The sequence below is a fragment of the Sciurus vulgaris genome, assembly GCF_902686455.1.
Source record: "Sciurus vulgaris genome assembly, chromosome: 6".
NCBI classification, from domain to species: domain Eukaryota; kingdom Metazoa; phylum Chordata; class Mammalia; order Rodentia; family Sciuridae; genus Sciurus; species Sciurus vulgaris.
In genome coordinates, this window is record NC_136466.1 from 71,595,521 (window position 1) to 71,623,174 (window position 27,654).

Consider the following 27,654-nt stretch of genomic DNA (forward strand, 5'->3'; position numbering starts at 1 on the left):
ATGGGGAAGATAGTGACAACTGCTGAGTTGATGATGCAGAGATCTTGCACCAAATGGTAAGGTCCATTAAGCTTTTTAACAGCCAGGATAGGAGTGTTATAAGGTGAGTTGCTAGGGCACAGGAAGCCTTTCTGCCTTAAATCCTGGATGACTGGTTGAAGCCCTGAGAGGCTCCTTTGGGAAAGGGTATATGGGACCTGAGCTATGTAGGATGTTGGATCCTTCAAGCGAATGAGTACAGGCAAGCATATAACTACAGAGGGTGTGTGGGTATCCCAAACCTTGGGGTCAACAAGGGAGGGAGGAATGTGATATGAAGACTCGGGTTGAGCTGTATGTTCCTGCAAGGTCATGAGAAGAGGAATAGCAGAGGAATCTTGGTGGAGTTGCATGGTGGATGAGAAGGAAATATAGGTACCCAATTTGTTTAGGATCTCCCTTCCCAGGAGGGAAATGGGACACATAGGAATTATCAAAGAAGAATGAGTGAAGCAAATTTGTCCAGTATGGCAACTTATTAGAGGGGTTTGTAGGGGGTGGTATGATTTTCCCTCTATCCTGACAATAGAGGATCTGGCAGGGGAAGTGGATCCCCAAAACTCCTGCAGCACTGAAAAGATGGCTCCAGTGTCTATAAGGAAAGGGAACTGCTTGCCTGCCACTGTAAGGGTCACCTGGGATTCCTGAATGGTGATGGTTGTCAGGTGTAAAAGTCCTGGGCCCCTTCAGTCATCCATTGTCAATCCCAGTAAGTCACTGGGAGGAGGGGCCAAGGGTGACCTGGCACTTCTCTGAGCACCAGGGCAATCCACTGTCCAGTGTCCTGGTTGATGTCATTTGGACAAGGACCTAGGGACTTCCAGATGTTGGGGCAGACTTGTGCCCAGTGGCCCTCTTTTCTGCACTTGAGGCATGGGCCTGGAGGTCTTCTGGGAGCTAGGGTGCCCCTAGTAGTGGTCGGCTGGGCAGGACTAGCTGGCTGAAAGGCTTTGGTTAGCATTAGATATTTTAATTTTTTTTCTTCCCTTCTGTTATACTCTTTGAATGCCACCAATAGAACCTCTGGTTGTGGGGTGAGGGGTCCCTTATCCAACGGCCTCAATTTAGCCTTTCTGTCTGGGTGACTTTGAGAAAAAATTAAGTCATGAGTAACTGTCATCCTTTCGGAGTTTCAGGATCCTGGTTAGTATATTTGAACATGGCCTCTGTGAGACGAGTCAAAAAGGCAGATGGGTTTTCAATCTTGTCCTGTATTACTTCCTGAATTTTATCATAGTTAATAGGTTTAATGGTGGCCTTACAGAGACCTGCAAGGACACAGGTTTGGAACTTGTCCCACTGCAAATGCCTGATCCCTGTGTTATAGTCCCACTGGGGCTCCCTATCTGGTACTGCTTCAGGGTTGACTGGTGAACCTCATCTGCATAATTGCATTCCTGTACCTAGACTCTGCTGCGCTCCTCAAGAGTCAAGGTGTTGGAATTGATCATATAAATGTCATGCCAGGTAAGTTCATAAGGCTGAGTGAAATACTGAAATTCCTTAATGAAGTTTGCAGCGTTGGAAGTGAAAGAGCCTAGCCGCTTCTCAATCTGGGAAAGATTGGAAGGCAAAAAAGAGTATTGACTCTGATCACTCCCTCCACACCAGCCTCAACCCTGAGAGAGAATCTCCATCATAAAGACTGGGGACCTACCCGTCAGATAAGGTCAACTAAGGGGGCCAGCTGTAACTATAAAAGTTGTGGCTGGGGGAACCCCCACTCCTCAACAGCCTCTAGGGCACTGGAAGATCAACGGTCGAGTATCAGGTCAGCAGAGGAGTGTTTAAGTCAACCTAGGGGAAAACTCACCAATCTGAAGCAGGTGGTGGATGTAGGACTGAGCATCTGGGTAAATGGAAATTGAGACCAATGTCATGAAAGCACCCAGAAACCACTCTGAATGTGGGAATTCACATGAGAGAGAGAGAGAGAGAGAGAGAGAGAGAGAGAGAGAGAGAGAGAGAGAGAGAGAGAGAGAGAGAGAGAGAGAGAGAGAGAGAGAGAGAGAGAGAGAGGGGAGGGGGAGGGGAGGGGGAGGGAGAGAGCAAACAGTAGGGGAATTATCTTGCAATAGTGAAAGCCTGTGGGCTAATTGGGGAATTATCCTTAAATAATGAAAGCCTGTGGGCTAATTGGACCAATGACTGACAAGAAAGTTAACAATCTAGATTATAAAATGGTGTGTGGGGAGGGGGCAGAATCAGGGGAGAAATAGCTGAAGCCTTGTTCTTTACACCCTTCCTTCCCAAATACACATTCATTTCTTCTTTTTAATATAATTTTTAGTTGTATGTGGACACAATATCTTTATTTTATTTATTTATTTTTATGTGGTGCCGAGGATTGAACCCAGTGCTTCACATGTGCTGGACAAATGCTCTACCACTGAGCCACAAACCCAGCCCCTACATTCGTTCCTTTAACAAGTTTAATACTGCTTCCTTAATTCATCTACTTCAATCTCCATTGACATCCTTTTCCAGACCACCATTATGTCTCTCTTGGACTACTACTATAGTCTCCTATTTGATCTCCCTGTTTCTGCTATTGCTCCCTCCAATACAGTCCCCACCCAGAACCCACAATATTCCCTTGAAAATAGGATCAGCAGGGCACAGTGTTGCAAGCCTGTAATCTCAGTGGCTCAGAAGGCTGAGTGGTGCAGTAGGACTGTGAGTTCAAAACCAGCCTCAGCAACTTGGTGAGGCCTTAAGTAACTCAGTGAGACCCTGTCTCTAAATAAAATATTTTTTAAAAAAGGACTGGGGAACTGGCTTAATGGTTAAGTGCCTCTGGGTTCAATCCCTGGTACAAAAAAAAAAAAATCATAGTAATCTCCTGCTTGAAATAATTCGGTAGCTTCCAATAACACTCAGAATGACATTGTAACCCCTGACTATAATTTACAAGGTCTTACATAATCTGGTGATATGTTTATCTCTCTGATGTCATCTTCTACCATTTTCCTATCTAATCACACTGGCTTCTTCCTTTATGTTCTTCAAATATGCCAAGTCTGACCCATTTAAAATTCTTTGCTCTTGCAGTTCCCTCTGTCTGGAATGCTGTTTCCCCAGTTCTTGCATGGCTGGCTCATTTTCATTTTTCAGATAGCATTTCAAATGTTATATCTTCCTGATTCTTCCTGAGAACTTCCCACACCTAAATGGCCTCCACCCAGCCAATCTCTAACCATGTTGCAGTCTTTTTCCTCAATGTACATATTAATCTCTGAGTTTATTTATTTCAATGCTTATGTATTGTTTGCCTTTCTGCTTGGAATGAATGCTCCATGAGGTCAGGTAGTTTTCTTTTGATATTGCTGTATCTCAAAAGCCTAGAACAGTGCCTCAAGATATTTAATAAATATTTGTGGAATGAATAAAAAATATATTGAGCATTGATAAGCAGACTTTAGAAGATCAATTTTTTAGATTCCACAATTGTGGACTGATTGAACCTCAGAAGGAGTATACCCTCCCTGTAATTTGTAGCCCTGAATGCAAAGTTTGTTTTATTTATCCTTTGACACTTGCCTAAAGAATGGCAAACTTCAGAGTTTTCAGATACAGACCTTTCCTGTTATTTGAGAAGCTCCAGAGAGAGAAAGAAAATGACTATTTGAAGATGCAGATGAGAGGGAAATACAAAAACATACTCCAGTGATTTCCAGTCTACAAATGTATATCACACACTGTCAACTTTATGCTTAGGGTTTTACTCCCAACCTCAACCTGTTATACTAATGTGCCAAGAATTAAGGTGTGACTGAGGATGTAAGGTCAGTGCTAAAGCGCATGCCTAGCATATGTGAGGCCCTGGGTTTGATCCTCAGCACTGGAAAATAAAAATAAAAAGGTTAAAAACTTCTGGAGTCCATAAATCTCATAGCGTTTATTTTATTTTATTTTTTGTTTTTTTGAAATATTTTTAGTTGTATATGGACACAATACCTTTATTTTATTAATTTATTTTTATGTGGTGCTGAGGATTGAATCCAGTGCCTCACAACTGCCAGACAAGCACTCTACCACTGAGCTACAACCCCAGCCCCTCTTATAGGGTTTTGGTAGTTGTAAATGTGAAGCCACCCAGAGATTCCACAGCCCAGAGTACACTAAACACTGACAACAATGTGTGTGTGCATGTGTGTTGGTTTGTTACTGGGGATTGAACCCAGGGGTACTCTATCATTGAGCAGGGTGTGGTGGTGAATGCCTGGAGGATCTCAAGTTCAGAGCCAGCCTCAGCAATTTAGTGAGACCCTAAGCAATTTAGCAAGACCCTGTCTCAAACAAAAAAACAAAAAGGGCCGGGGATGTGGCTAAGTGGTTAAGTGCCCCAGGGTTCACTCCCTGATGTCAAAACCAAACCAACAAAACTATATTCCTAGTGCTTTTCAAAAAATATTTTAGTTTTTGATTCAGGGTTTTGCTAAGTTGCCCAGGCTGGCCTCCAACTCAGCCTCAGCCTCCCGAGTCACTGGGATCACAGGAGAGTGCCAATGCACCTGGCTGAAGATGGGTTTCTTATCCCGAGTTACTTGGGAAAATCAATTGTCAAAAGACAGAGCCACGCCTGGTGTGGTGGCACATGCCTAATGCCAATGACTTGGGAGGATGAGGCAGGAAAATTGCAAGTTTGACGCCAGCTTCAGCAACTTAGTGAGACACTGTCTCAAAATATGAAAAGAAAGGGCTACTATGTAGTTCAGTGATTGAGTGCCCCTGGGTTCTTTGAATTAATATCCAAAAAACTTCAGGTGATAGGACATTGAAAAGGAAATTTAATATAGTTATGTCCACTATGCTGTATTTATGTTCACTGTGAGGCAAAATCATGTCATTACAGAAAACAGCAGGTGAATTTGAAAAATGAACAAACAGAATTTAAAGAACGAAAGTTTATAGTTACTGAAATAAAAATCCAATGCATGGCTTAAATAATAAACTAGACACGGTTGAAAATTATTATATTGATGAATAAAGTTGTAGAAACCCAACTATTACCCAAATAGTGTAAAGTAGAGGTTGAGATATGTAGGTGCTTCAATGTACTTCTAATGGGAGTTCTGCAAGGAGAGAAGAGTCAACATTCCATGAGATACTCATTGAACATTTACCAGATTGACATGGATATTCAGATTAATGAGGCACATTGTTTCAAGGGGAAAAACAGACACACACCAGAGCAGATTGGCAGAATTCAAACATGTCAACATGCCCTACTCCAAAGTGTGTATTTTATTTTATTTTATTTTTTATTCTTATTTTTTATTTTTAAATTATTTTTAATTTTGATTCATTTTTATTGTAAACAAATGGTAGTATACATGTTTCTGTTTGTACATGGAGTAACAGCATACCATTTGTGGAATTATACATTTACACAGGGTAATGATGTTTGATTCATTCTGTTATTTTTCCCTTACCCCCCACCCCTCCCACCCCTCTTTTCCCTCTATACAGTCCCTCCTTCCTCCATTTTTGCCCCCCTCCCACCCCCCATTATGTGTCATCATCCACTTATCAGTGAGGTCATTCGTCCTTTACTTTTTTGAGATTGGCTTATCTCACTTAGCATGATATTCTCCAATTTCATCCATTTGCCTGCAAATGCCATAATTTTATTATTCTTTATAGCTGAGTACTTTTTCTTCTAAAAGATGCAGGGTCTCTGGTCTGATTTGGAGGTTCTTGATCCATTGTGAGTTGAGTTTTGTGCAGGGTGAGAGATAGGGGTTTAGTTTCATTCTGTTGCATATGGATTTCCAGTTTTCCCAGCACCATTTGTTGAGGCTATCTTTTCTCCATTGCATATTTTTGGCACCTTTGTCTAGTATGAGAAAATTGTATTTATTTGGGTTTGTGTCCGTGTCCTCTATTCTGTACCATTGATCTACCTGTCTATTTTGGTGCCAATACCATGCTGTTTTTGTTACTATTGCTTTGTAGTATAGTTGAAGTTCTGGTATTGCAATACCCCCTGCTTCATTCTTCCTGCTAAGGATTGCTTTAGCTATTCTGGGTTTCTTATTCTTCCAGATGAATTTCATGATTGCTTGCTCTATTTCCGTAAGGTACATCATTGGGATTTTAATTGGAATTGCATTGAATCTGTATAGCACTTTTGGTAGTATGGCCATTTTGACAATATTAATTCTGCTTATCCAAGAACATGGAAGATCTTTCCATCTTCTAAGGTCTTCCTCAATTTCTTTCTTCAATGTTTTGTAGTTTTCATTGTAGAGATCTTTTACCTCTTTGGTTAGATTGATTCCCAAGTATTTTATTCTTTTTGAGGTTATTGCAAATGGAGTTGTTTTCCTCATTTCCCTTTCAGCTGTTTCATCGCTTGCAAATAAAAATGCTTTAGATTTATACGTGTTGATTTTATAGCCTGCTATTTTGCTGAATTCATTGATGAAGTCTAGAAGTTTTCTGGAGGAGGTTTTTGGATCCTCTAAATAAAGAATCATGTCATCAGCAAATAGTGACAGCTTAAGTTCCTCTTTTCCTATTCGTATCCCTTTAATTTCTTTAGTCTGCATAATTGCTCTGGCTAGAGTTTCGAGGACAATGTTGAATAGAAGTGGTGAAAAAGGACATCCCTGTCTTGTTCCAGTTTTTAAAGGGAATGGTTTCAGTTTTTCTCCATTAAGAATGATGTTGGCCATGGGCTTAGCATAAATAGCCTTTACAATGTTCAGGTATGTTCCTACTATCCCTATTTTTTCTAGTGTTTTGAGCATGAAGGGATGTTGTATTTTGTCGAACGCTTTTTCTGCGTCAATTGAAATAACCATATTATTCTTATCCTTAAGTCTATTGACATGATGGATTATGTTTATTGATTTACAGATGTCAAACCATCTTTGCATTCCAGGGATGAACCCCACTTGATTGTGGTGCACAATTTTCTTAATATAGCTTTTGGATACGGTTTGCCAATATTTTGTTAAGGATCTTTGCATCTATATTCATTAAGGATATTGGTCTAAAATTTTCTTTCCTTGATGTGTCTTTTCCTGATTTGGGTCTGAGGGTGATATTAGCTTCATAGAATGAGTTTGTAGGGTACCCTCTTTTTCTATTTCCTGGAATACTTTGAGAAGTATTGGAGTGAGATCTTCTTTTAAGGTCTTGTAGAACTCGGCTGAGAATCTGTCTGGTCCTGGGCTTCTCTTGGATGGTAGGTTTTTAATGGCTTCTTCTATTTCTTTGCTTGATATTGATCTGTTTAAATTGTGTATGTCTTCCTCGTTCAGTTTGGGAGGAGCATATGTCTCTAGAAATTTGTCAATGTCTTCGGTAGTTTCTATTTTGTTGGAATACAGATTTTCAAAGTAGCTTTTCATTATGTTCTGTATCTCAGTGGTGTTTGTCGTGATATTTCCTTTTTCATCACAAATTTTAGTAATTTGAGTTTTCTCTCTCCTTCTCTTTGTTAGTGTGGCTAAGGGTTTGTCTATTTTGTTTACTTTCTCAAAGAACTAACTTTTTGTTTTGTCAATTTTTTGAATTGTTTCTTTTGTTTCAATTTCATTGATTTCAACTCTGATTTTAATTATTTCCTGTCTTCTATACTTTTGCTGTTATTCTGTTCTTCTTTTTCTAGGTCTTTGAGCTGTAATGTTAGGTCATTTAGTTGTTGACTTTTCATTCTTTTCTGGAATGTGCTCCTTGCAATGAATTTTCCTCTGAGTACCGCTTTCATGGTGTCCCAGAGATTTTGATATGTTGTATCGTCATTCTCATTGACTTCTAAGAATTTTTTAATGTCCTCCCTGATGTTTTCTGTTATCCATGTTTCATTCAATAGCATATTATTTAGTCTCCAGGAGTTGGAGTAATTTCTGTTTTTTATTTTGTCATTGATTTCTACTCTCAGTCCATTATGATCTGATAGAACACAAGGCATTATCTCTATTTTTTTGCATTTCCTAAGGGCTGCTTTGTGGCATAACATATGGTCTATTTTTGAGAAGGTTCCATGTGCTGCAGAGAAGAAAGTGAATCTGCTGGTTGATGGATGGAATATTCTATATATGTCTACTAAGTCTAGGTTATTGATTGTGTTATTGAGTTCTATGGTTTCTTTGTTTGGTTTTTGTTTGGAAGATCTATCTAGTGGTGACAGTGGTGCATTAAAGTCACCCAGAATTATGATGTTGTGGTCTATGTGGTTCCTGAAATTGAGAAGGATTTGTTTGATGTACAGGGATGCACCATTGTTTGGGGCATAAATATTTACTATCGTTATGTCTTCCTGATTTCTGTTTCCCTTTAGCAGTATGAAATAGCCTTCTTTATCCCTTCTGACTAACTTTGGCTTGAAGTCCACTTTATCTGATATAAGGATGGAAACCTCTGCTTTTTTACTGAGTCCATGTGCATGGTAGGTTTTTTCCCATCCTTTCACCTTTAATCTGTGGATGTCTTTTTCTATGAGATGAGTCTCTTGCAGGCAGCATATTGTTGGGTCTTTCTTTTTAATCCATTCTGCCATTCTATGTCTTTTGATTGATGAATTTAGGCCATTAACGTTCAGGGTTATTATTAAGATATGATTTGTATTCCCAGTCATTTGGCTTATTTTTGGTTTTTAAGTTGGCTTGGTTTCTCCTTTGAGTGATTTTTCTTTAAGGTAGTTCCTCCCTTTGCTGACTTACATTGTTGTTTTTCATTTCCTCCCAAAGAATGTTTTTAAAAGGAAGAAAGAGTTGTCTCTTTTTTTCCTTCTGGTGTTGGGGATGCAACCCAGGGTCTTGTGCATGCTAGACACACACACTCTACTGAGCTACATCCTCAGCCACAAAGGGTCATGTGTTGAAAGAGGAACAGTTGTCCTGAGCTGAGTTCAAAGGAGAAATTATCTTTGTTCTGTATGACAGGGAATATGCTACTAATTTGCTGGACTTCAAAAGACAAACAGGACAATGCGAACGATATTAATTTAACTATTTATCGAGCACATACCACGTGTATGGTGCTACATTTGAAGCATTTCATCCTGAGATCATTTATTTCTCACGATAATACTGTTAGGTCAGTATTGTTATTCTCAAGTTAAATATGAGGAGATTAAAACTCATCAAGGATAAGTGAATTCCTGAAAACCACACAGCTAGTAAATGAAACCAGTATGCTCAAGGTGGACCCAATCCTTGAACTCAGATTTGGCTGGTTCCAAACTCCCTGCCCTTTTACCTCTCTAATGGTTTTTAGGATAGGTAAAAGAATTTCATTTTCAAAAGCCAATTATTATGTGTTCATTTGGTTCAAATACCAGGTCTTTTTACACCAGAGATTCTCAAGATGTGCCTTGCAGACAATTTGCATCATCAAGTCATGGGGGAGATTTGCCAACTTTCCCGGCCCTTACTCTCCAAGATTCTAAGTAATTAAGTTTGGAATGAGCCAGGGGAATGTTTGTTTGAGGTTTTCCATTTTGAACCCAGGGCCTTGTGGATACTATGCGGGTGTTCCCCACTGAGCTATACACTCCCAGCTTAGAATCTTTTTTTTTTTTTTTTCTTTTGGTACTGGTGATTGCACACAGGGGGGCTTAACCCCTGAGCGACATCCCCACCCCTTTCTATTTTTAATTCAGAGCCAGGGTTTAGCTAAGTTGCTTAGGGCCTCACTAAATTGCTGAGACGGGTGATCCTTCCGACCTCAGTCTCTCGAGCTTCCCTGGATTACAGGCTTGTGCCACAGCACCGGCTCCGTTTGTTCTGTAAAGCAAACTTATTTGGCTTATCATGAGAACCACAGTATCTACAGGTCTTCGAAGAAATAAGTTCTTCTTTGGAAGAACACTCTAACTAAGCTTCAAGTTTTCTAATGGTCTTCTCCACAATGGTATGCTTGAAGCTCTGGTCTTTATTATCCTTGACAACACAGGGACTAACAAAAAGATTGTACGACAGATGAGGGGTTGAACTGATCTTTATACATCTCAATTTAGAAGCACAAACAAAGCTGTTTGTCAAATCGCATAAAATCACAAAAAAATTCTGCATTTTTGGCTTGGAAGATGTAAAGGAGCAAGTTCGACCTGACCGGTTACATAGCGAAGACCAACTTAATTGGAACGTCGAACATTTAAGGGTCACGGGTCAGAGGCGCTGGGATAGGGTTGCTGGGAGGAGACGAGTTCGTTTGACTCTGGCGCAGGCGCAGAAGGAAAGCGGACAACCAAACCTTAAGGCGCACCCTTCCCCCACCCTCTTTCTAGCTTTCTCCCAGCACGCAGGCGCAGAGAGTGCATCAAGATGGCGGCCCCCGTGGATCTGGAGTTGAAGAAGGTGAGAGGGGGTCTTGAGCAGGCAGAACCTTCTCTTTGGGGCATTAAGGACTGTGAACGAGAATATCGAGGGAGGCCCAGTCTTAGCAGGAAAGCGGCTACAGGGGAGGAAGGAATGGTTTCCTAGAGTCCTGAGGCTGGACCAGCGCTCCTAGCTGGGGTTAGGGGCGAGCGTGTCTTGCTGGGTAGAACTGGTTAGGCTGGGATAAGTGTACCTGCCTATGGGGAACCCGTCGCCAGTGTGTTTCCCCATTCTGAGTTCTAGAGCCCTTCCACTGCATTTGGAAGCTTCAGGTATTTAGTTTTATGGTAAGAACTGAAGAGAGCGTTTCAAATGAAGCCCCTGCGGAACGCCTGCCGGAACTGAGGTATCTATAATTCGACCTCATTATTTACTTTGAGAAGCCTCGAGTTCAACCATTTATTGGATACCATACCTTGAAAGGTAGTAGTGTCAACACTTCAAAAAATCTGACGTTGACATAGCAGTGTTCATTTCAGGGCTTAAGCTCCCTTCCCCGGCCCCTTTTGGAAAGACTTGTCAAAAAATCTAGTAAAGTTTTCCAGTAAAGTATCAGAAGGGATTGTATTTCTCTCTTGTTCAAACAGTTTCTTGTTAATGGATCGTTACTCAGAAACATTTGCCACTGAGAGTGGTCAGGCTTCTAACTACACTACTGATCCAAACCGTGTGTATTTTACTAGTTTAAATATGTTTTCCTACGGAGTTTTCAAAGATGGGGACTATGTTCATTTTTGTCTGATTTACCTTTCACCTTTTTTGTTTTAGTTTAGTGTCTTTAGGTGAGTAATACCTTACTTAAATGACTGCCTTTGGTTAACCTTTGCATAAAATGCAGAACAACTGAAATGATACCTGGCATTTTATATTTTTAAAAAACTGTGCATTTAAAAATTTACCTTTTTTTTTTTCTGCTCAGATTTAAGCCATTTCATGGTTTAGTGAACAAACTAACAGTACAATTGTGAATGACTTTACCTACATTTGAATTTGTTGATAATATGGACTATGAATGCAAATAGAAAATGATTGCAGACTTTAGAAGACTGACAACGTGTTAAATAATAATAATAAAGACTTGTTTAAAGATTTTTATCTAGTGCCTTTACAATTTTTGGGGGGGGGGGGTAGGTTAAACTAGTAGGAAATTACAGACACCTGTCTACCTCCAAAGTAAATCTTTTGAAACCTTACTAGTAGGTGACAACAAGGTCAGGATAAAAGTTAAGCAGTAGCCTTTGCCGTGTGTTGCAGCTACCAAATGTTGTTAAGGCATAAATCTGACAACATGTGAAAGTCATTCCAGGCACTTCAATAAAAGTATCCAAGAACTGTGTTTATCTTCCAAGTTAAGTAGTGTATATAAGGGTCACATTTGGCCTGGTATGTGCAGATGAAGATCATGATGCAGTTCTCACACTGCCTAGCATTTTCTCTTTTTGTTTTGGTCCTTCTCTTTAAAACGTTTGCTTTCTGAGTATTTGAGAGAGTAGAATGAAAAGATTCCTTTACTAAGGGGTCAGAAGAAATGGGTTGAAGTATTTGCCTTTTCCACCTAATAGTTGTTCAACTTTGTGCAAGCCAGTTTTCTCTTTTGACTCATTTAGTTACTTGTGTGTAATATATGAATGATGAAACTGCCACCCCTTCCTTAGGATTATTGGGAGGAGTGAGATATGTATTATTATATCCCTCATTAAAGTTCTCAGTAATATTCCTGTGCTAATATTTTGAACTAATGTGGGAAGGTGCTTTGAAATCTAGTTGTGTATTACAAATCTAGTCAGTTGTTACTTGGATGTTTCTTACTTTGAGTCTGTGGATTTCATCCTCTATTGGGTTGTTTTTAATATTTTTTGGCTACTTGATATGGTTATATTTAATGTTCATTTATTTTGCTTTTTTATAATTGATTGCATCTTTTTAAAATTTTTTTTTATTGTGTAGACACAATATCTTTATTTACTTTTATGTGGTGCTGAGGATGGAACCCAGTGCCTCACACATGCTAGGCAAGCACTCTACCACTGAGCTACCGTCACAGCCCCTGATTGCATCTTCTAAGGAGAGGATAGATAAATTCAGTATTTAGCATAACTAACTGTAATGCTAATTGTAGTTAACATTACACTTATATTGACTCTTTGATGTTTGCATTAGTAAATTTCACAGCTTAGTTTCTGGTTAGGATGTTCTAATAAGTTTGGATTTGACTTAAATTTTTTTTGTGAAGTGTTTAAACTGCTAAATTAAGTACTTGTTTTCGTAGGCCTTCACAGAGCTTCAAGCCAAAGTTATTGACACTCAGCAGAAGGTGAAGCTTGCAGACATACAGATTGAACAGCTAAACAGAACGAAAAAGCATGCGCATCTTACTGATACAGAGATTATGACTTTGGTAGATGAGACTAACATGTATGAAGGTGTAGGAAGAATGTAAGTAAAATTAGTCCTTAATGTTGTTGTCTTGAGAGCTTTTGTCTGAATTAAATCATAGAATTTGTTCTTTTTCTTTTTTTTTTTAAAGTGAGGAATTGAACCCCACATAGATAGTTTAAATTAACACTTTGAGGATGGATATATGGATACATGTTTATAAATCCAGCCACTCAGGAGGTTGAGGCAGGAGTATTTGAAGTTTGAGGCCAGCCTTGGGCAACTTAGCAAGACCCTGTCTCAAATAAAATATAAAAAAAAAGACTTGGGGATACAATTCAGTGGTAGTGTGCCCCTGGGTTCAATACTGTCCAATAAAAAAAAAAGCACTTTGAAGTACATTTCTTAAATATTTTACTGTTTTCTTATAGAGAAAAGAGAAGTATGTAGCTTTAATGCTAAAAATATGATTTTTTTTAATGGGAAAATGTTCTTAGGCATTTTGTGAAGATTTATTTTGGTAGAATCTCCCTTTCTTTACTTAATTTATTAGAAATCATACAAATCATAAATCTTTTTAGATGTCTGACCTCAGTTGTAAAATAAAAAAATAAATATTCATTTGCCATTTAAACACTCTCATTCTAAGTGTCATGCATTGTTCTAATAGGAAAACTTGTGAGAAATCTAGTAAGTCAATTTACCTTTTGTTCTAATTATTATTACACAATTAACCACCAAAATTTCACTTTTTTTCCCCTTTTTATTTTATTTAAAAAATTTTTTTGTACTGGGGATTTGAACCCAGGGGTGCTTTTACCAGTAAGATACATCCCTAGCCATTTTTTGTTTTTTATTTTGAGGCAGGGTCTTGCTGAGTTGCTGAGGCTGACCTTGAATTTGTGATCCTACTACCTCAGCCTACTGAGTTGCTGGGATTACAGGTATGTACCACTGCGTGTGGCTTACTTTTTTTCCCCCCTCTTTAAAAGCATTCTTGGCCAGGCCTAGTGGCGCACACCTGTAATCCCAGCAGCTCAGGAAGCTGAGGCAGGAGCACCTCCAATTCAAAACCAGCCTGAGCAGCTTAACCAGGTCCTAAAGCAACTCAGTGAGATGTTGACTCTAAATAAAATATAAAAAAGGGCCAGGGATGGGAAGGATTGAACCCAGGGACACTTAACCACTGAGCCACATCCTTGGCCCATTTTTGTATTTAATTTAGAGAGACAGGGTCTTGCTGAGTTGCTTTAGGGCTTAAGTTGCTAAGGATGGCTTTGAAGCAGAGATGCTTCTGCCTCAGCCTCCTGAGCCACTGGGATTACAGGTGTGGGCAACCAGGCCTGGCCAAAACTTTATTCTTAAGAGAGAGAATAGGACGGCTTCATATTCTCTAAGCAGAAAATGAGGAATGGAAAAGCTGTTAAGTACAGGTCACATTCCATTCCTATGAGCTAAAAGGAGAAGACTTTTATTTAGGTGGGGAAGATAGGGGAGGAGGGTTTTTCTGGAATTTGATCTTTATTTAAGTGCACCATTACTTCAAGTTCGGAGGTCTCTTAGTTAGAATGGAATTTGACCTCAGTCTTGGGATGACTTGTTTTGTGATTGCCTTGAAGGAAGCATAGCATGTGTAAAATTTAGTAATGACTTCAGGATGACATCATGAGAAATAGACCCTGTTCCTGACTAATTTCTTTCTTTCTGGGTAGGAGATGGATTATAGTAAACTTTTCTGATTAGCTTTCTTAGAAGGACAAATATGTCACATAAATTTTATCTGAGTTTTTTTTCATTTTGGCTCCTTTGTAAGAGAGAGTCCCAAATTGAGGATTTATTAATGGGACAAAAGAATTGGGATGAGAACAAAGTAGAACTATGTGTCTGTATAGCATGAAGTACATTGGTATTTACTATAGGGTAATTTTTATCCTTAATGTGAATATCCCGAAATCTTAAAACAGTAATGCTAGCTTTTCTAGCACGATTATTAGCACATTGTGCTTGGATTTTAAATCTGTACTTGTGTAACACCTAAAAAATCTTTTTTCAAAATAGAAACACTTTTTTAGTATCTTTGGCCTTTTGAGCTAAAGTTTTTATTTTTAATTGGAATAATTTCATTTATTGAACATTCTGCAGAAGTGATAGGATAGTTTTTTTTTTTTTTTTTTTTAAATATGTCCAAAATCCTCCAGATAGGTTATATTCTGTGCAAAGAATTTTAGAGTTTAAAGGCTTGGATATGGATTAGTTAATAGTAGAATGATGTTTTCAGAAGATTTAGTTCATACAAATTATGTTTCTTTAAAGAAATGTATAGTTTTAAGTGTTTGGACAATCTTTTGTTTTAAATTTGACTTTTGGGCTTTCTGCATGTTACTGGGAGTATGAGTTTGACCCTGCGTTGTAGGGCATGTAAGGTGAGTACTGTTTGTTGTTTGGCTGGAGTATTAGTGCCCTGAAAGGAAGAAAAGACTTGCTGAGTGTTAGTCTGGTCATGAGGATGTTCTCTTTCTTGATGCTAAACCTGAAATATCTATTTCTGAATTTATGATCTTGAGTAATCTTGGGTATCATTGTGATTCACTTCTTTAATTCTAGTGTTTACCTTAAATTGTCTTTTGAGAATTATTTGGGAATTCTGATTACAATATTAATTTTCACAAATTTTTAATTTATAATCACAGATTATAAGATTCAAAAACTCTTTTAGAACCTGCAGTAGATATTTTTCTTTTGTGAAATTCAGGCCTCTATTTCTTGCCTTACTATTGTAATAGCATCTTCACTGTTCTTCCTGCTTTCATTCTGTCCACATCCATTCTTCTTATATCTGCCAGAATTGATCATGTTAATATTTTTTGTAAAATCCTTTGTGCATCCTCCTTTGTCCACAGGATAAAATCTAAACTTAGCCTAGCATTCATGGTCATTCATAACCTGTCCTTAAATTACCCATCTAACCTCAGGCTGGATAGCACATAAATTTTATTTCTACAGGTTTTGTGTTATCTGTTGGGGACTTGAAGTTTCATGTGGTCTTTTTTTTTTTTTTTTTTTTTTATTGTAAACAAGTGGGATACATGTTGCTTCTCTGTTTGTACATGGCGTAAAGGCATACTATTTGTGTAATCATAAATTTACATAGAGTAATGTTGTTTGATTCATTCTGTTATTTTTTCCCTTCCCCCCTCCTCTCCCACCCCTCTTTTCCCTCTATACAGTGCTTCCTTCCTCCATACTTGCCCCCCTCCCTAACCCTAACCCTAACTCTAACCCTAACACTAACCCTTCCCTCCCCCCATTATGTGTCATTCATGTGGTCTTTAAACATGTTCTGATTGATTAGTGACATCTGTCATGGATTGAGTGTAGTGTCTGTATGGCAATTACATATTTATTCTGGCTATTTGGTTTTTCTCATTTATGTTTTCTCATTTCTTGGTATAATGTCTGGCATAGAATAGGTGTTAAATATGTATTGATTTGAATTGAATCTGATTTTCTCTTGCCTGAAAACTAATTTTCTTTTGGTTCTTTAAAAGAAAAATTAGGTTTGGAAAGTGTCAGAGACTTAAGAATCAGTGTTTATTATTTGATTTTAATATATAATTTAGTCAAGGTGAAATTATAAAAGTAACATTTTAAGGTCAGAATTTCTGACCAAAATTGTCCTTTTATCTAAAAGGATTAACTGACAGGATTGATTGTTTATTAACTCCATTGAGAAGGTCGATTAATTCTAAATGGCATTCAGAAATGACAGTGTCAAAAATCCAAACCTTTAGAAATATTTGGAGGGAAGTATAATTCTTGGAGAATAAAGGCTGTTCTGTGCAGATTGATATCAGTATAATGATATCCATTTTACCTTCCTTGTCTTACATAGAAGACAGATTTTTCTTTTAAGGGTATGTGTTTAACAAATCATTTAGACCTGCAATGCCCTTTAGCTCATAAGTATGGAGAGGTTTGAATGTGTTAAATTTTACGCATGGCTATTTTTGGTTTAAAACAAGGAAAGTCAAACCAATAGGATCAGAGGAGATGAATTGCTATATACTGTAAGCTCCTAGTACTGATTGCTCACAGCTATATTCCATCCGGTCTTTTGGCATGTTGCCAGCACATTTTAGTTCTCTTACTTCATATTCTTTGGAGAGGCTGTTATGTAGCCTGATACTACTACCACCAATTTCTAGTTTTGCTACTTAAGCTGTTTGTGAGCTGACCTCACCATACTGCTTTGAGAACTATGATGAAAGTTACAACTGTGGGATGATCCGTCTGAATATTTGGAAGTGTTCGTCTTTGCATCTTTCTAGCATGCAAGGAGGGAATACAAATTTTAAATAAATGTTATATGAATATTTCTTATATCTTTTCAATATTTTTCATGAATAAGAACTAAGTTACTTGTAGGGGTTTTCTTACTTTGCATGGTAGAAGATAAGTGTTTTAAAAAATTAATGTTTTTGTAAGAATTATATTTCAAAGTACACATAACTGATATTTAATCATGCTAACATTTCAAAGAACCATCATTAGAATAAATACCAAACTTATAGATAATTTATTAACAATATGATCCTGACTCTGATTTGGTGTGAGAACTTATTCTAACACCTTTTTTGTTTGAGCATTACATAAATAACATTTCTAGTTTTCAAGAGAGACAAATTAGGCTTTTATTTTTGTTAATATAGGAGGAACTTGAGTAGATTAGCCTTTGAGAAAAATCATAAGTGCCTTTTTAAAGCTTGAACCTTAACTAATTATAGCTATGTGCCATATTTAAACTAATTTAGAGGTATGTTACCATTCTGTGGGTATTTTTTACATTTAAGGAACTAAGAATGAACAATGGTATAAATCCATCAACTAGATAAGTGTCTAGCAATGCAGAAATTGCTGTTTGGGAACAGGGTTGCTATTTCTACTTGCTGAAGTAATTCAGTGGTTGATCTCTGATGGTTGAAAGATCCAGAGGTATAAATTTAAGATGAATGGCACACAGGTAGAAAGTTAAACAGTAGATGTATTCCTGTTCGGTAACACGTTTTAAAAAGCCTAGTTAAGCAATTTCTACACCTAATTAGGTTGTAGAAATCTGAACTCTTCATGACTGCTTGGTTGAACTACCTTTAGTTTAAATCTTAGGTTGGTTTTGTGGGGATCTTGTTATTGTGGATGTTGCCCTTAATTCGAATTGTGATATTTGGTAAAGGCAGAATGAATAATTTAGCAATTTTTCTAAGTTCAGATATGTTAAATCTTAATAAAAAACCTGCTGCCTTAGGTTTTGTGGCCCTTTTATATTTTCATATAGCCTTAGAGTTGATCTTCCAGCCAGTTTGAGATTGTGGGTTTTTTATTCTTTTGGTACAGGTGCTTAACCATGGAACCACCTCTCCAGCCTTTTTATATTTTATTTAGAGAAAGGGTCTTGCTAAGTTGCTCAGGGCCTCATTAAATTGCTGAAGCTGACTTTCAACCCACCATCCTGCCTCAGCCCTGCAACCACTGTGATTATAGGTATGTGCCACCACACCTGGCCCAGTTCGAGGTAATTTTTAAGTTGGAGAACTAGTCATACTATATTTTATTCCTGAGATGTTTGAGGTAATTTTTAAGTTGGAGAACTAGTCATACTATATTTTATTCCTGAGATTAGAAAATAAAGTTAAAAAGTCTTGATGTAGTAAATACTGTTGATAGTGTAGTAAAAATAGTCATATTGTTGTTCTCATCAGAATCAAGTTTCAATATTTAGTGCTTACTACAGTAGGGAAAAAATGTGTAGAATACTTTGGTGTGAGAGCCATATTGCAAATTTATAAATGCTTTTAGTGCTCTTTAAAGGTGTTAGTCTCTATTTTAGAGTAGGGAAAACAAAGCAAAGATAATTTTTAAAAGATAAGAAATTTTGTGTTTTTTTTTTTTTAATTTTTTGGATTTTATTTTAAAAGTTCTTGGTGCTTAGCTGCTTTTACTAGTAGAATATGACCCACCCTTTTCTTCTGTTTTTATACAGAGTCATTTAAAGTCATGGCTTTCATTGCTCAGAGTTCTTGCGGGGAGGCGGGGAAGAAAAAAACAACTTTTCCTGTTGTGCAGAGGGAAATGACTTCAGTTCTGTTGATGTCAAATATGTGTGTAACCCCAGATGGACATACACTCCTCTTCCACAGATGTAGTACTCTAGGGAGAGATTTTTGAGTAATGTTCTTAATTTTCTAAAGTTGTCAGTGATTTGAAAACTTAATGTTCTTTATAACTCTGTCCTACTGCTGTCTAGAGTGACATCACTGTTTTTATGCCAGGAGAGGTTAGCAAACATTTGCGTAAGAGGTACATAATCATGTTCCTTCTACAGATGAGTACTTTTTAATAATTCTTACCCTTATTCACCTTCCAGGTCCCCCAGAATCTAAAGATTCTCACTGAAATGGGAAATTAATTTTGAAAATGTCATGTTAATTAGAAGTCTTTGTTAAAAAGGTAAAAAGAAGTCTGTTATCTTGAGTATTAACATGTTAAAATAGAGTATTTAATGTGTCCTTGTTATGGGTTTACTTATTTTAGGCTTTGAACTTCTTTAAAAAACAAGTTTACTTGGAGGACTTCTTTCTGTCTGTTCCTGACATCAAAAGACCTGGCCTTTTTTTTTTTTTTTTTTTTTTTAAATACAAAGAATTTCTTCTGTTGGATAAAAGTAGTGGTTTTGCAACAATACAGTGATACTTCATTGTGTCTCAGTTGGTGATAAGCAAGAATCAATGTAGTTAACTGAAGGAAGGTTGAAAAGTACCATTTTACTTGCTGTTCCTGTATAAATAAAAACAAAGGTAACACCAGTCTTGAATTGTTATCCCTGAGGAACTGTGTGTTGTAACTGACTTAACTCTAGCTGGTTTTCTCTGAAAACAGTTTAATCTGTACTAAGAGTTTTCTGATTTTAGCTGCAGATTTAGGAAAAATTTAGTATCTAATCTGTTTGAGATGACTGAAATGTTCGTGTCAAGGAATGTAATCTGCTTAATGTAATGTTTGAAAAGAGTCCAGAAAAATATTGACCTAAAAGGTAAGAGTCAGTCTACATGTATGAAGATATGGTCAGTAATAGTTTGTTAGTAGTTTTCTCTTTCTTATTACTTATATTTAGAGTTGCTGGGTATTGCAAATAACTTTTACCCTGATGGAGTAAGTAAGCTTATAGTGTGTTGCTTGCACCATTTATGCCTGTGCTTTTGTGAAGAATGTATGCACATTTTATTTTTTGAATTTAAGTTTGGATGTGTCTGGGAGAGTATCTCATTGTCCTGTCCAGGAACTCTTTACCAGTTCTTGTTTTGAGGAACTTGAAATGGACCAGATTTCTTTAAGACAGTATTTTGGCTTTGAAGAGGATTTGAGATGTTCTCATATAAAAATTTTCTTAGCATCGGAAGCCTAGTATTAAAAATGTAACTTTAAATACAAAAGAGTGTGACTACCCTAAGCCCAACCTTTTATATGGTTCAGAATAAAAAGATTTGAAGCACAATATGCATCCTCTGTGTGTGTGTCTGAGACTTTTGTGCCCAAGTTTTTTTTTTTTTTGTACCAGCAATTGAACCAGTCTTAACCACTGAACCATGACTTTAATATTTTTTAAATATTTTATTTAGAGACAAGGTCTCACTGAATTGTTTAGGGCCTTGCTAAGTTGCCGAGGCTATGTGCCCAAGTATATTTATATTTCTCTACGACTCTCTGCTTTTGTACCAGGAGTTTTCTGTTTTGTGTATGTCTTTCAGTAATTGTGTGACAGTAAGTTTTTTAACTGTCTAGTGGTTATATTTTATTCAGTGTTATATTTTAACCTACTAGTAAAATAAAGATCACATCTCAAAAAAAGTTGTAGAATAGCTCTGTGCTTGCTTATGTGTGGAAATGCTTGGGGTTTGGTAAGGCCAGTGTAAAAGTGGTAAACATCAGAGGTGATTATTTACCAGAATTCTTAGAATGCCAGATAGTAGCCCAAAATAAGCATCATGTTTAAAATAGATTAACATAGTACTGCTTCCATTTCAGGAGTAGTTTTGATTTTAAAATAGACAGTGATTTTTAATTGGTACAAGTTGAACCTAGCAGTGTGTCACTTACCTAGAACAGGGAATATTTTTATGTGGAATTGGTTTCCTGAAGAGATTATGATTCTCTTAGAAATTCCAGTAAATTCTCAGTTCTGATCTTACTTGATGTAGTCTTTAGTCCAGCTGGTCTTTCTTTCTTCCTTAATGCACTTTTTCCCCTTGGCGTCAGGGTACCAACTCTTGGTTTTCCTCTTACCTTGGTAGCCATTCCTTTTTAGTCTCCTTTACTATTTCCTTGCCTTTCACACTTATAAATATTAGATTAACCTTTGGTTTAGTTCTTGAATTTTTTTTTTTCTTCTTTATACTCATCCATGTCTTTATCCAGGTTTACTTCTTTAAATGCTGTTTTACATACAAACCCCAGATTTTTACCTTTAGCTTAGACTACCCCCCTGTACTCCACACTTGTAAATCCAGCTGCCTAATTTACATCTCCATTTGATAATGTAACAAGCATCTCAGAATTAGCTTGACCAAAATAAAATTCTTGCTGTCAACAAATAAACCATTTTTCTCAGTCATCCTCATTTCAGGAAATGGCTTTTCTTGTCCTTCCAGTGCTTCCAAATCTTGAAGTCATCCTTGACTCTTCACACTCAATCTTATATTCAATCCATGGCAAATACTGTAGATTCTGTTTTTAAATTTTGTACATCATCTGAACTCTTTCTGCTTGACACTGCCCTGGTCTAAATTACCATTGAATTACCGCCTGACTACTCCCTGCTTCCGTCCTTGCCACATTCTAGTCTTGTTTTCAACTGAGCAGCCTAAGTCGTCCTTTAAAAACAAGTCAGATGACTCTAGTTTAAATCTTTAGATGGGTTCCCATTTCATCAGTGAAAAAAGACATAGGCTTTTCCACTTGCTGGTCTCTGTACCTGAAGCTTTTTTACATGTATCTTCACGGCACACTGCTCTTTCTTCAGGTCATTACTGAAAAGGCAGTGAGACCATTTGTGGCCATCCTATTTAAAATTACATACGTATTTTCCTCTTGTACTATTTTTTGTCTTTTTATTTCTTGACAGCCCTTATTACCATCTGACCTACTATGCAGTAGTCTCCTTATCCACAGTTTTGCTTTCCATGCTTTTAGTTATCCACAGTCAACCACAGTCTGAAAATATTAAATGGAAAATTCCAGTAATAAGTAATTCATAAGTTTTAAATTGTTCAGTATTTAAGTAGTATGATGAAATCTCATGCAGTCCTACTTTGTTCTGCCCAGGACCTGAATCATCCCTTTGTCCAACATAATGCTGTCCACCTGGTAGTCACTTAGCTGTCGGGTTATCAAATTGTTCTTGACATCATTCACATTGACATCAATATGGCTCAGTGATTGAAATGATCCTCCTTATGATGTATCATCAGAAGCTCAGTAGTAGCCTAACAATACATCACAATGCCTATCTTATTCATCTCATTTCATCTAACCATGGAAGTATATCATCTCACATCATCACAAGAGGGATGAGTATGGTACAAATATTTTGAAAAAGACCAGTATGTTGTTAAAATTGTTCCATTTGGTTATTATTATTGTTAATCTCTTGACTGTGGTAATTTTTATAAGTTAAACTTTATCATAGTCATGTATGTATGTGAAAAAACATAGTATATAGAGGGTTTAATACTATCAGTGGTTTTTGGCATTTACTGGGGGTCTTGGAACATATTCCTCATGGACAAGCAGGGATTACCATAGTACTAATTGTCTGTGTTACTCAAATCAACTGTATTAAGGTGGAACATATACCCCAAAATATACTAATTTTATTTTATTTGAATTTTTCTTTTTCTTTCTTTTTTTTTTTTTTTTTAAATGGTACTGGGGATTGAACCCAGGACCTTGCACATACTACACAAGTATTCTACCACTGAGCTGCATCACCAACTCAAAAGCTCTAATTTATTTTATTTTATTTTTTTTTCGGTGCTGGGGATTGAACCCAGGGCCTTGTACTTGCGAGGCAAGCACTCTACCAACTGAACTATATCCCCAGCCCACTAATTTTTTTTTTTATAGTATTAGTTTAGTTGTCAACAGATCTTTATTTATATGCAGTGCGGAGAATTGAGCCCAGTGCCTCAAACATGCTAGGCAAGCACTCTGCCACTGAGCCACAACCCAGCCCCAAAAGCACTAATTTTGAGAGTAAAATTGGAGGACTGGGAATGTGGCTTGTGGTAGTGTTTGCCCAGCATGGATGAGGCCCTGGGTTCAATCCCCATTATCATGCATACACACATTACAGCTGAGTGAATTTATCCATTTCCTCAGTTATGCTGTAGAATATCTCATTACCTTAAAAAGTTCTTCCAAGTCAGTCTTCCCTTCCCTCAATCCCTGTTCTAGACAATTGCTAATTTGATCTCTATTACTGTAGATTAATTTTTCTTATTTTAGAACTTCAGATAAATGGAATATATAAATGCAGTCAGTACAGTATGTACCACTTTTTTTTTCACTGTTAACACTTTATTTTGCAAACAAAAATAGTGTATACATATATGTGTACATGTATATATACTTATTGTACCATAGGCAGTCTCTTAGGTATCATTTTTTTTGTTTGTTTGTTCAGTTGTAGATGGACATTATACCTTTATTTTATTTATGTGGTGCTGAAGATCGAACCCAGTGCCTCACGCATGCAAGGCAAGCACTCTACCACTGAGCTATAACCCTAGCTCCATTTAATGGTTTTAATGTGAAATTCTCTAAAAACAAATAATGCTGGGTATTTTTTCATATGCTTATTTACCATTTGATCATCCTCCACAATGAAATAGCTCTGTATGTGTTTTGTTAATTTTTAATTGCATTATTTGCTGATTGTTGAGTTTTCCAGTCTTTGTATGTTTTGTAAACAAGTATGTGTATTGCAAAAGTTAAATAAACAAACAACAACAAAGCAGATAAATTGAAAATTGAAAAGAAAAGGAAACCATAGGCAATGGTTTCACAGCCACTTGAAAGGCCAAAGGCTACTTAGGGAAAAGTAAAGAAAATCACCTTTCAGAAATTAAAAATAACCATTTGAAAAGGTTACATTAGCCCTTGATTTGCAAAAGATGTTCTCAGAAAGAGCCAGTCTACCTTGCTTAGATCAAAGAAACAGACTTAACTCATCTCCTCTAGAAGAACCAACTAAAAGGCAATACCACAGACAATTGAAAAGTCCAAGCCCTGGGTACACCAGTGAAATCAATACACAAAGTAGCAATATGTTATATTATTTTAGTTTATAAAATCATTTCTTCATACTATTTGATCTTTAAACCTGTGGATTTTTCAGAGCAAGTGCTATTATCCTCTTTGTATGAAAAGAGAAAATTGTGCTCAGGCAGGTTCACTGATCTGCCTGGAGTGAGAGATCTAGGACTTGAACCTGATGTCCTGGCTTCACACCTTGTGTATCTGTATCTGTATCTGTATCTGTTTCTGACTGTGACTTCTTTCACTGAGCATATGCCCTTAAGAGATTTTCTCATGTTGTGTACATCAGGCCTCCTCAGGGACTGTATGTTAGGCTTTATTTCACTTATTTTGGTACTCCTCCCTTTACCTTCTTCCTTTGGTTACCAACTCCATCTTTAGGTTGGCTTTAGGAGTTCCAAGAACTTCATTCAGACGTGAAAATATCCAGAGTTAGTACCATGTTTCCTTGTGTCATCTTCATAATATTCGAATCTTCTCCAGAAGTCTTCCAATGGGTCACCCCTCACATTTCATGACAAAAACTGAGTCATGTCCTTGGGCTTAAATCATAAAGGATGAACTGTCATGATGGATAACATGAATCAAGACTAGGACTTGATTCAGCTTCGACTTCACTTTCCTGAGTTAATTGGGGAAGTAGAGGGATTCAAACACAACTCGGCTGTACATCAAAGAAAAAGTAACAGATATTGGATAACCAGCTGGGAGCATCTGCTAAAGTCATAAACAAACAATCATTGTGGTGATCAACAATTAAAGGGTAACTGCATGGAAGCTGTTGATATATATTTAGAATGAATTAAATAGAGTTTAATTAGGGAGTACAGAGAGAAAAACCATTGAAATAATTAAGCAATGTAGTAATAAGGACATAAGTTGGTGGAAGATATAGAGGGTATGAAAAGAAGTGATAAATTGGGATTATAGGAAGCAAGGAAGATACCTGCAGTTTTGGGACTTAGGTGAGTAGGCATTTAGTGATAGCATTAACAGAGGCTGAAGTTGAGGCATTGAAACTGCTTGTCCGGAATGTTGGATAGATAAAATGAGCTTAATGTGGGACATGCAAGTAGAAATGACCTTTAGATGCTGAATGTAGTGCAGATTAAGGGGGTCGATATCATTTTGAGGGTCATTGTACCGGTTGAACTTTTGAAAATAAATGAATTCTTTGGATAGAGATTATAGCTGAGAATCTCGTGTAGTGCTTGCAGTGTATGCAGTGGAGAAGAAAGGGAAGGAAGGTTTTATGGATATAGCACTGGATAGTACAGTATAGAGATGAAACAGCATCCCTCAGAGTTAGACTTGAGCCTACAGTGTTCTCTATAGATTTTTTTTGCTTGAGGTACAGCAGGTCCAAGTGCTCTATTTCTCAGTTATGATCTAGTACTACTTTATTATTGTTATTTTGCTAGTGGGATTGAACCTTGTGGCGCTTTAGCACTGACTTAAATCCCCAGCCTTTTTTTTTTTTTTAAACCTTCAATTTTAAAAATTATTTTTATGTGGTACTGAGGATCAAACCTAGTACCTCACATGTGCCAGGCAAGCACTCTATCACTGAGCCACAACCCTAGCCCCCCCCCCGTCTTCATTTTTAATACAGGGTTTCACTGAGTTACTGAGGCTGACCTTAAATTTGCCATCTTTCTGTCTCAGCCTCCTAAGTAATTGGGATTATAGGCATGTGCCACTACCCCTAGCTAGCACTACATTGTTTATTTTGTTGTTCAAATAGAGGCTGACTCTAAGGGACAGTCTGGGAAATGTAGTGAGATATGTTTGGGCATTGAGAGGTCTTTCAGGTTGTTGCCCATGTCCTTTTAACATGTTCCTAACTTATTTTTTTGAAACAGTTTTAGGTTTAACAGAAAAAGTAAGCAGAAAGAATAGATAGCTCTCACATATTCCCTTTCTACCTCCTCTTTCCCCAGTTTCCTCTGTTATTGACTTACATTAGTATGGTATAATTGTCAAAATTGGTGAAGAAATAGCGAAAAAATAGTTTTAGTGTGTTTGTTTTAATAACCCACATTGTTCAAATTAATGGGTTTAACTATGTTTCCATAAAAGCATATGTCATGCTTTGATTATATCCTCCCTTCTGTTACTCTTCCTTACTCCCCCACTTTCTTCTCTAGTGTTCATTCCCTCCACTACTTCTAGACTGTCTCTTTCTTTTTCTTTTCTTTTTTTAAATTCTAGACTCAACATAGAAGAGAAAACTTGCCATACTTATCTTTCTGTGTCTGGCTTATTTTACTTAACATGATGGTCTCTAGTTCATCCAGTTTACTTCAGATATCATGATTTCATTCTCTTCTTCTTTTCTCTTCCTCTGCACTGGGAATTGAATCCAGGGATGCTGTACCACTGAGCTTATTTTGAGACAGTGTCTCTCTTTCCCAGGTTGGCCTTGAACTTGTGATCCTCCTTCCTCAGACTTCAAGTAGGTGTGCCACTGAATATGACTTTGTTCTTTATGACTGAGTAATACTCCATTATGTATATATACCATATCTTCTTTATTCATTTGTGGATGGGCATCTAGGTTGATTGCATAGTGTGGATATTATGAATAGTGCCTCAAAACATGGGTATACAGGTTATTGTAAACTAAGATTCATAGTTTACATTAGGGATCATTCTTTGTCCAGTCCTGGGTTTTGACATGTCTTGTATCCACCATATATACCATACTGAATAGTTTCCCTGTCCCTCAAATTCCATGTGCTCCATCTATTCACCCTTTCCTTCCTCCCCACCACATCCTTCCTGCTGCCTCTTCTCCATGGTGACTGCTGTTCTTTCTACTGTCTCTGTAGTTTGACTTTTTCTAGAAGGTGATATAGTTGGAATTACATGCTATGTAGCCATTTTACAGTGACTTCTTTTACTTAGCAATAGGTGTTTAAGTTTCCTCCATGTCCTTTTGTAGCTTGATAGTGCATTCTTTTTTATATGGGTATACCATAGTTTGTCTTTTCACTCATTAAAGGATATTTTCGCTGTTTCCAAGTTTTGGCAATTGTGAATAAAGCTGCTGTAAAAACTCATGTAGGTTTTTATGTATAAAAAAATTTTCAGCTCATTTGGGTCCATTTTGAGGAATGCAATTGCTTGATTATGTTTAGCTTTATGAGAAGATGCCAAACTGTTTTCCAATGTGGGCTGTGCCATTTTTGCAGTCTTGCCAGCAGTGGATGAGGGTTTCTGTTGCTTTGTACTTTCACCAGCATTTGATGGGTCAGATTTGAATTTTATTTATTATAGTAGGTGGGTAATAGCTCATTGTTGTTATAGTTTACAATTCTCTAATGACATATGATGTCTATCTGCATTCATTTGTCTCTCTTTGGTAATTGTCCTGATCATGTGCCCATTTTTAAATAGAGTTGTTTGTTTTCTTATTGTTGAATTTTAAGAGTTCTTCATATAATTAAGATGCAAGTCCTTTATCAGATATATTTTGCAAATATTTTCTCCCATGGGTGCCCCCTCCCCGCCATTATTTTTAGCCTTTTGCTTT

At 37.2% G+C, this 27,654-nt stretch overlaps 1 protein-coding gene and 1 long non-coding RNA gene across 2 annotated transcripts in view; both read left to right on the forward strand.

The window, feature by feature from the left end:
- The first annotated feature begins 10,230 nt into the window (after nt 1–10,230).
- PFDN1 (prefoldin subunit 1) overlaps nt 10,231–27,654 on the forward strand; it is a 59,455-nt gene continuing 42,031 nt past the window's right edge. Inside the window, exons 1-2 of the mRNA XM_079144013.1 lie at nt 10,231–10,352; nt 12,643–12,809. Coding sequence (XP_079000139.1) covers nt 10,320–10,352; nt 12,643–12,809 — 200 coding nt within the window. The 5' untranslated portion in view covers nt 10,231–10,319. The remainder of the gene's footprint in view (nt 10,353–12,642; nt 12,810–27,654) is intronic.
- Nucleotides 16,073–19,429, forward strand: LOC306663613. Its single transcript, XR_013764487.1, has 2 exons — nt 16,073–18,318; nt 18,375–19,429. It is a non-coding gene; the product is annotated as an uncharacterized lncRNA (long non-coding RNA).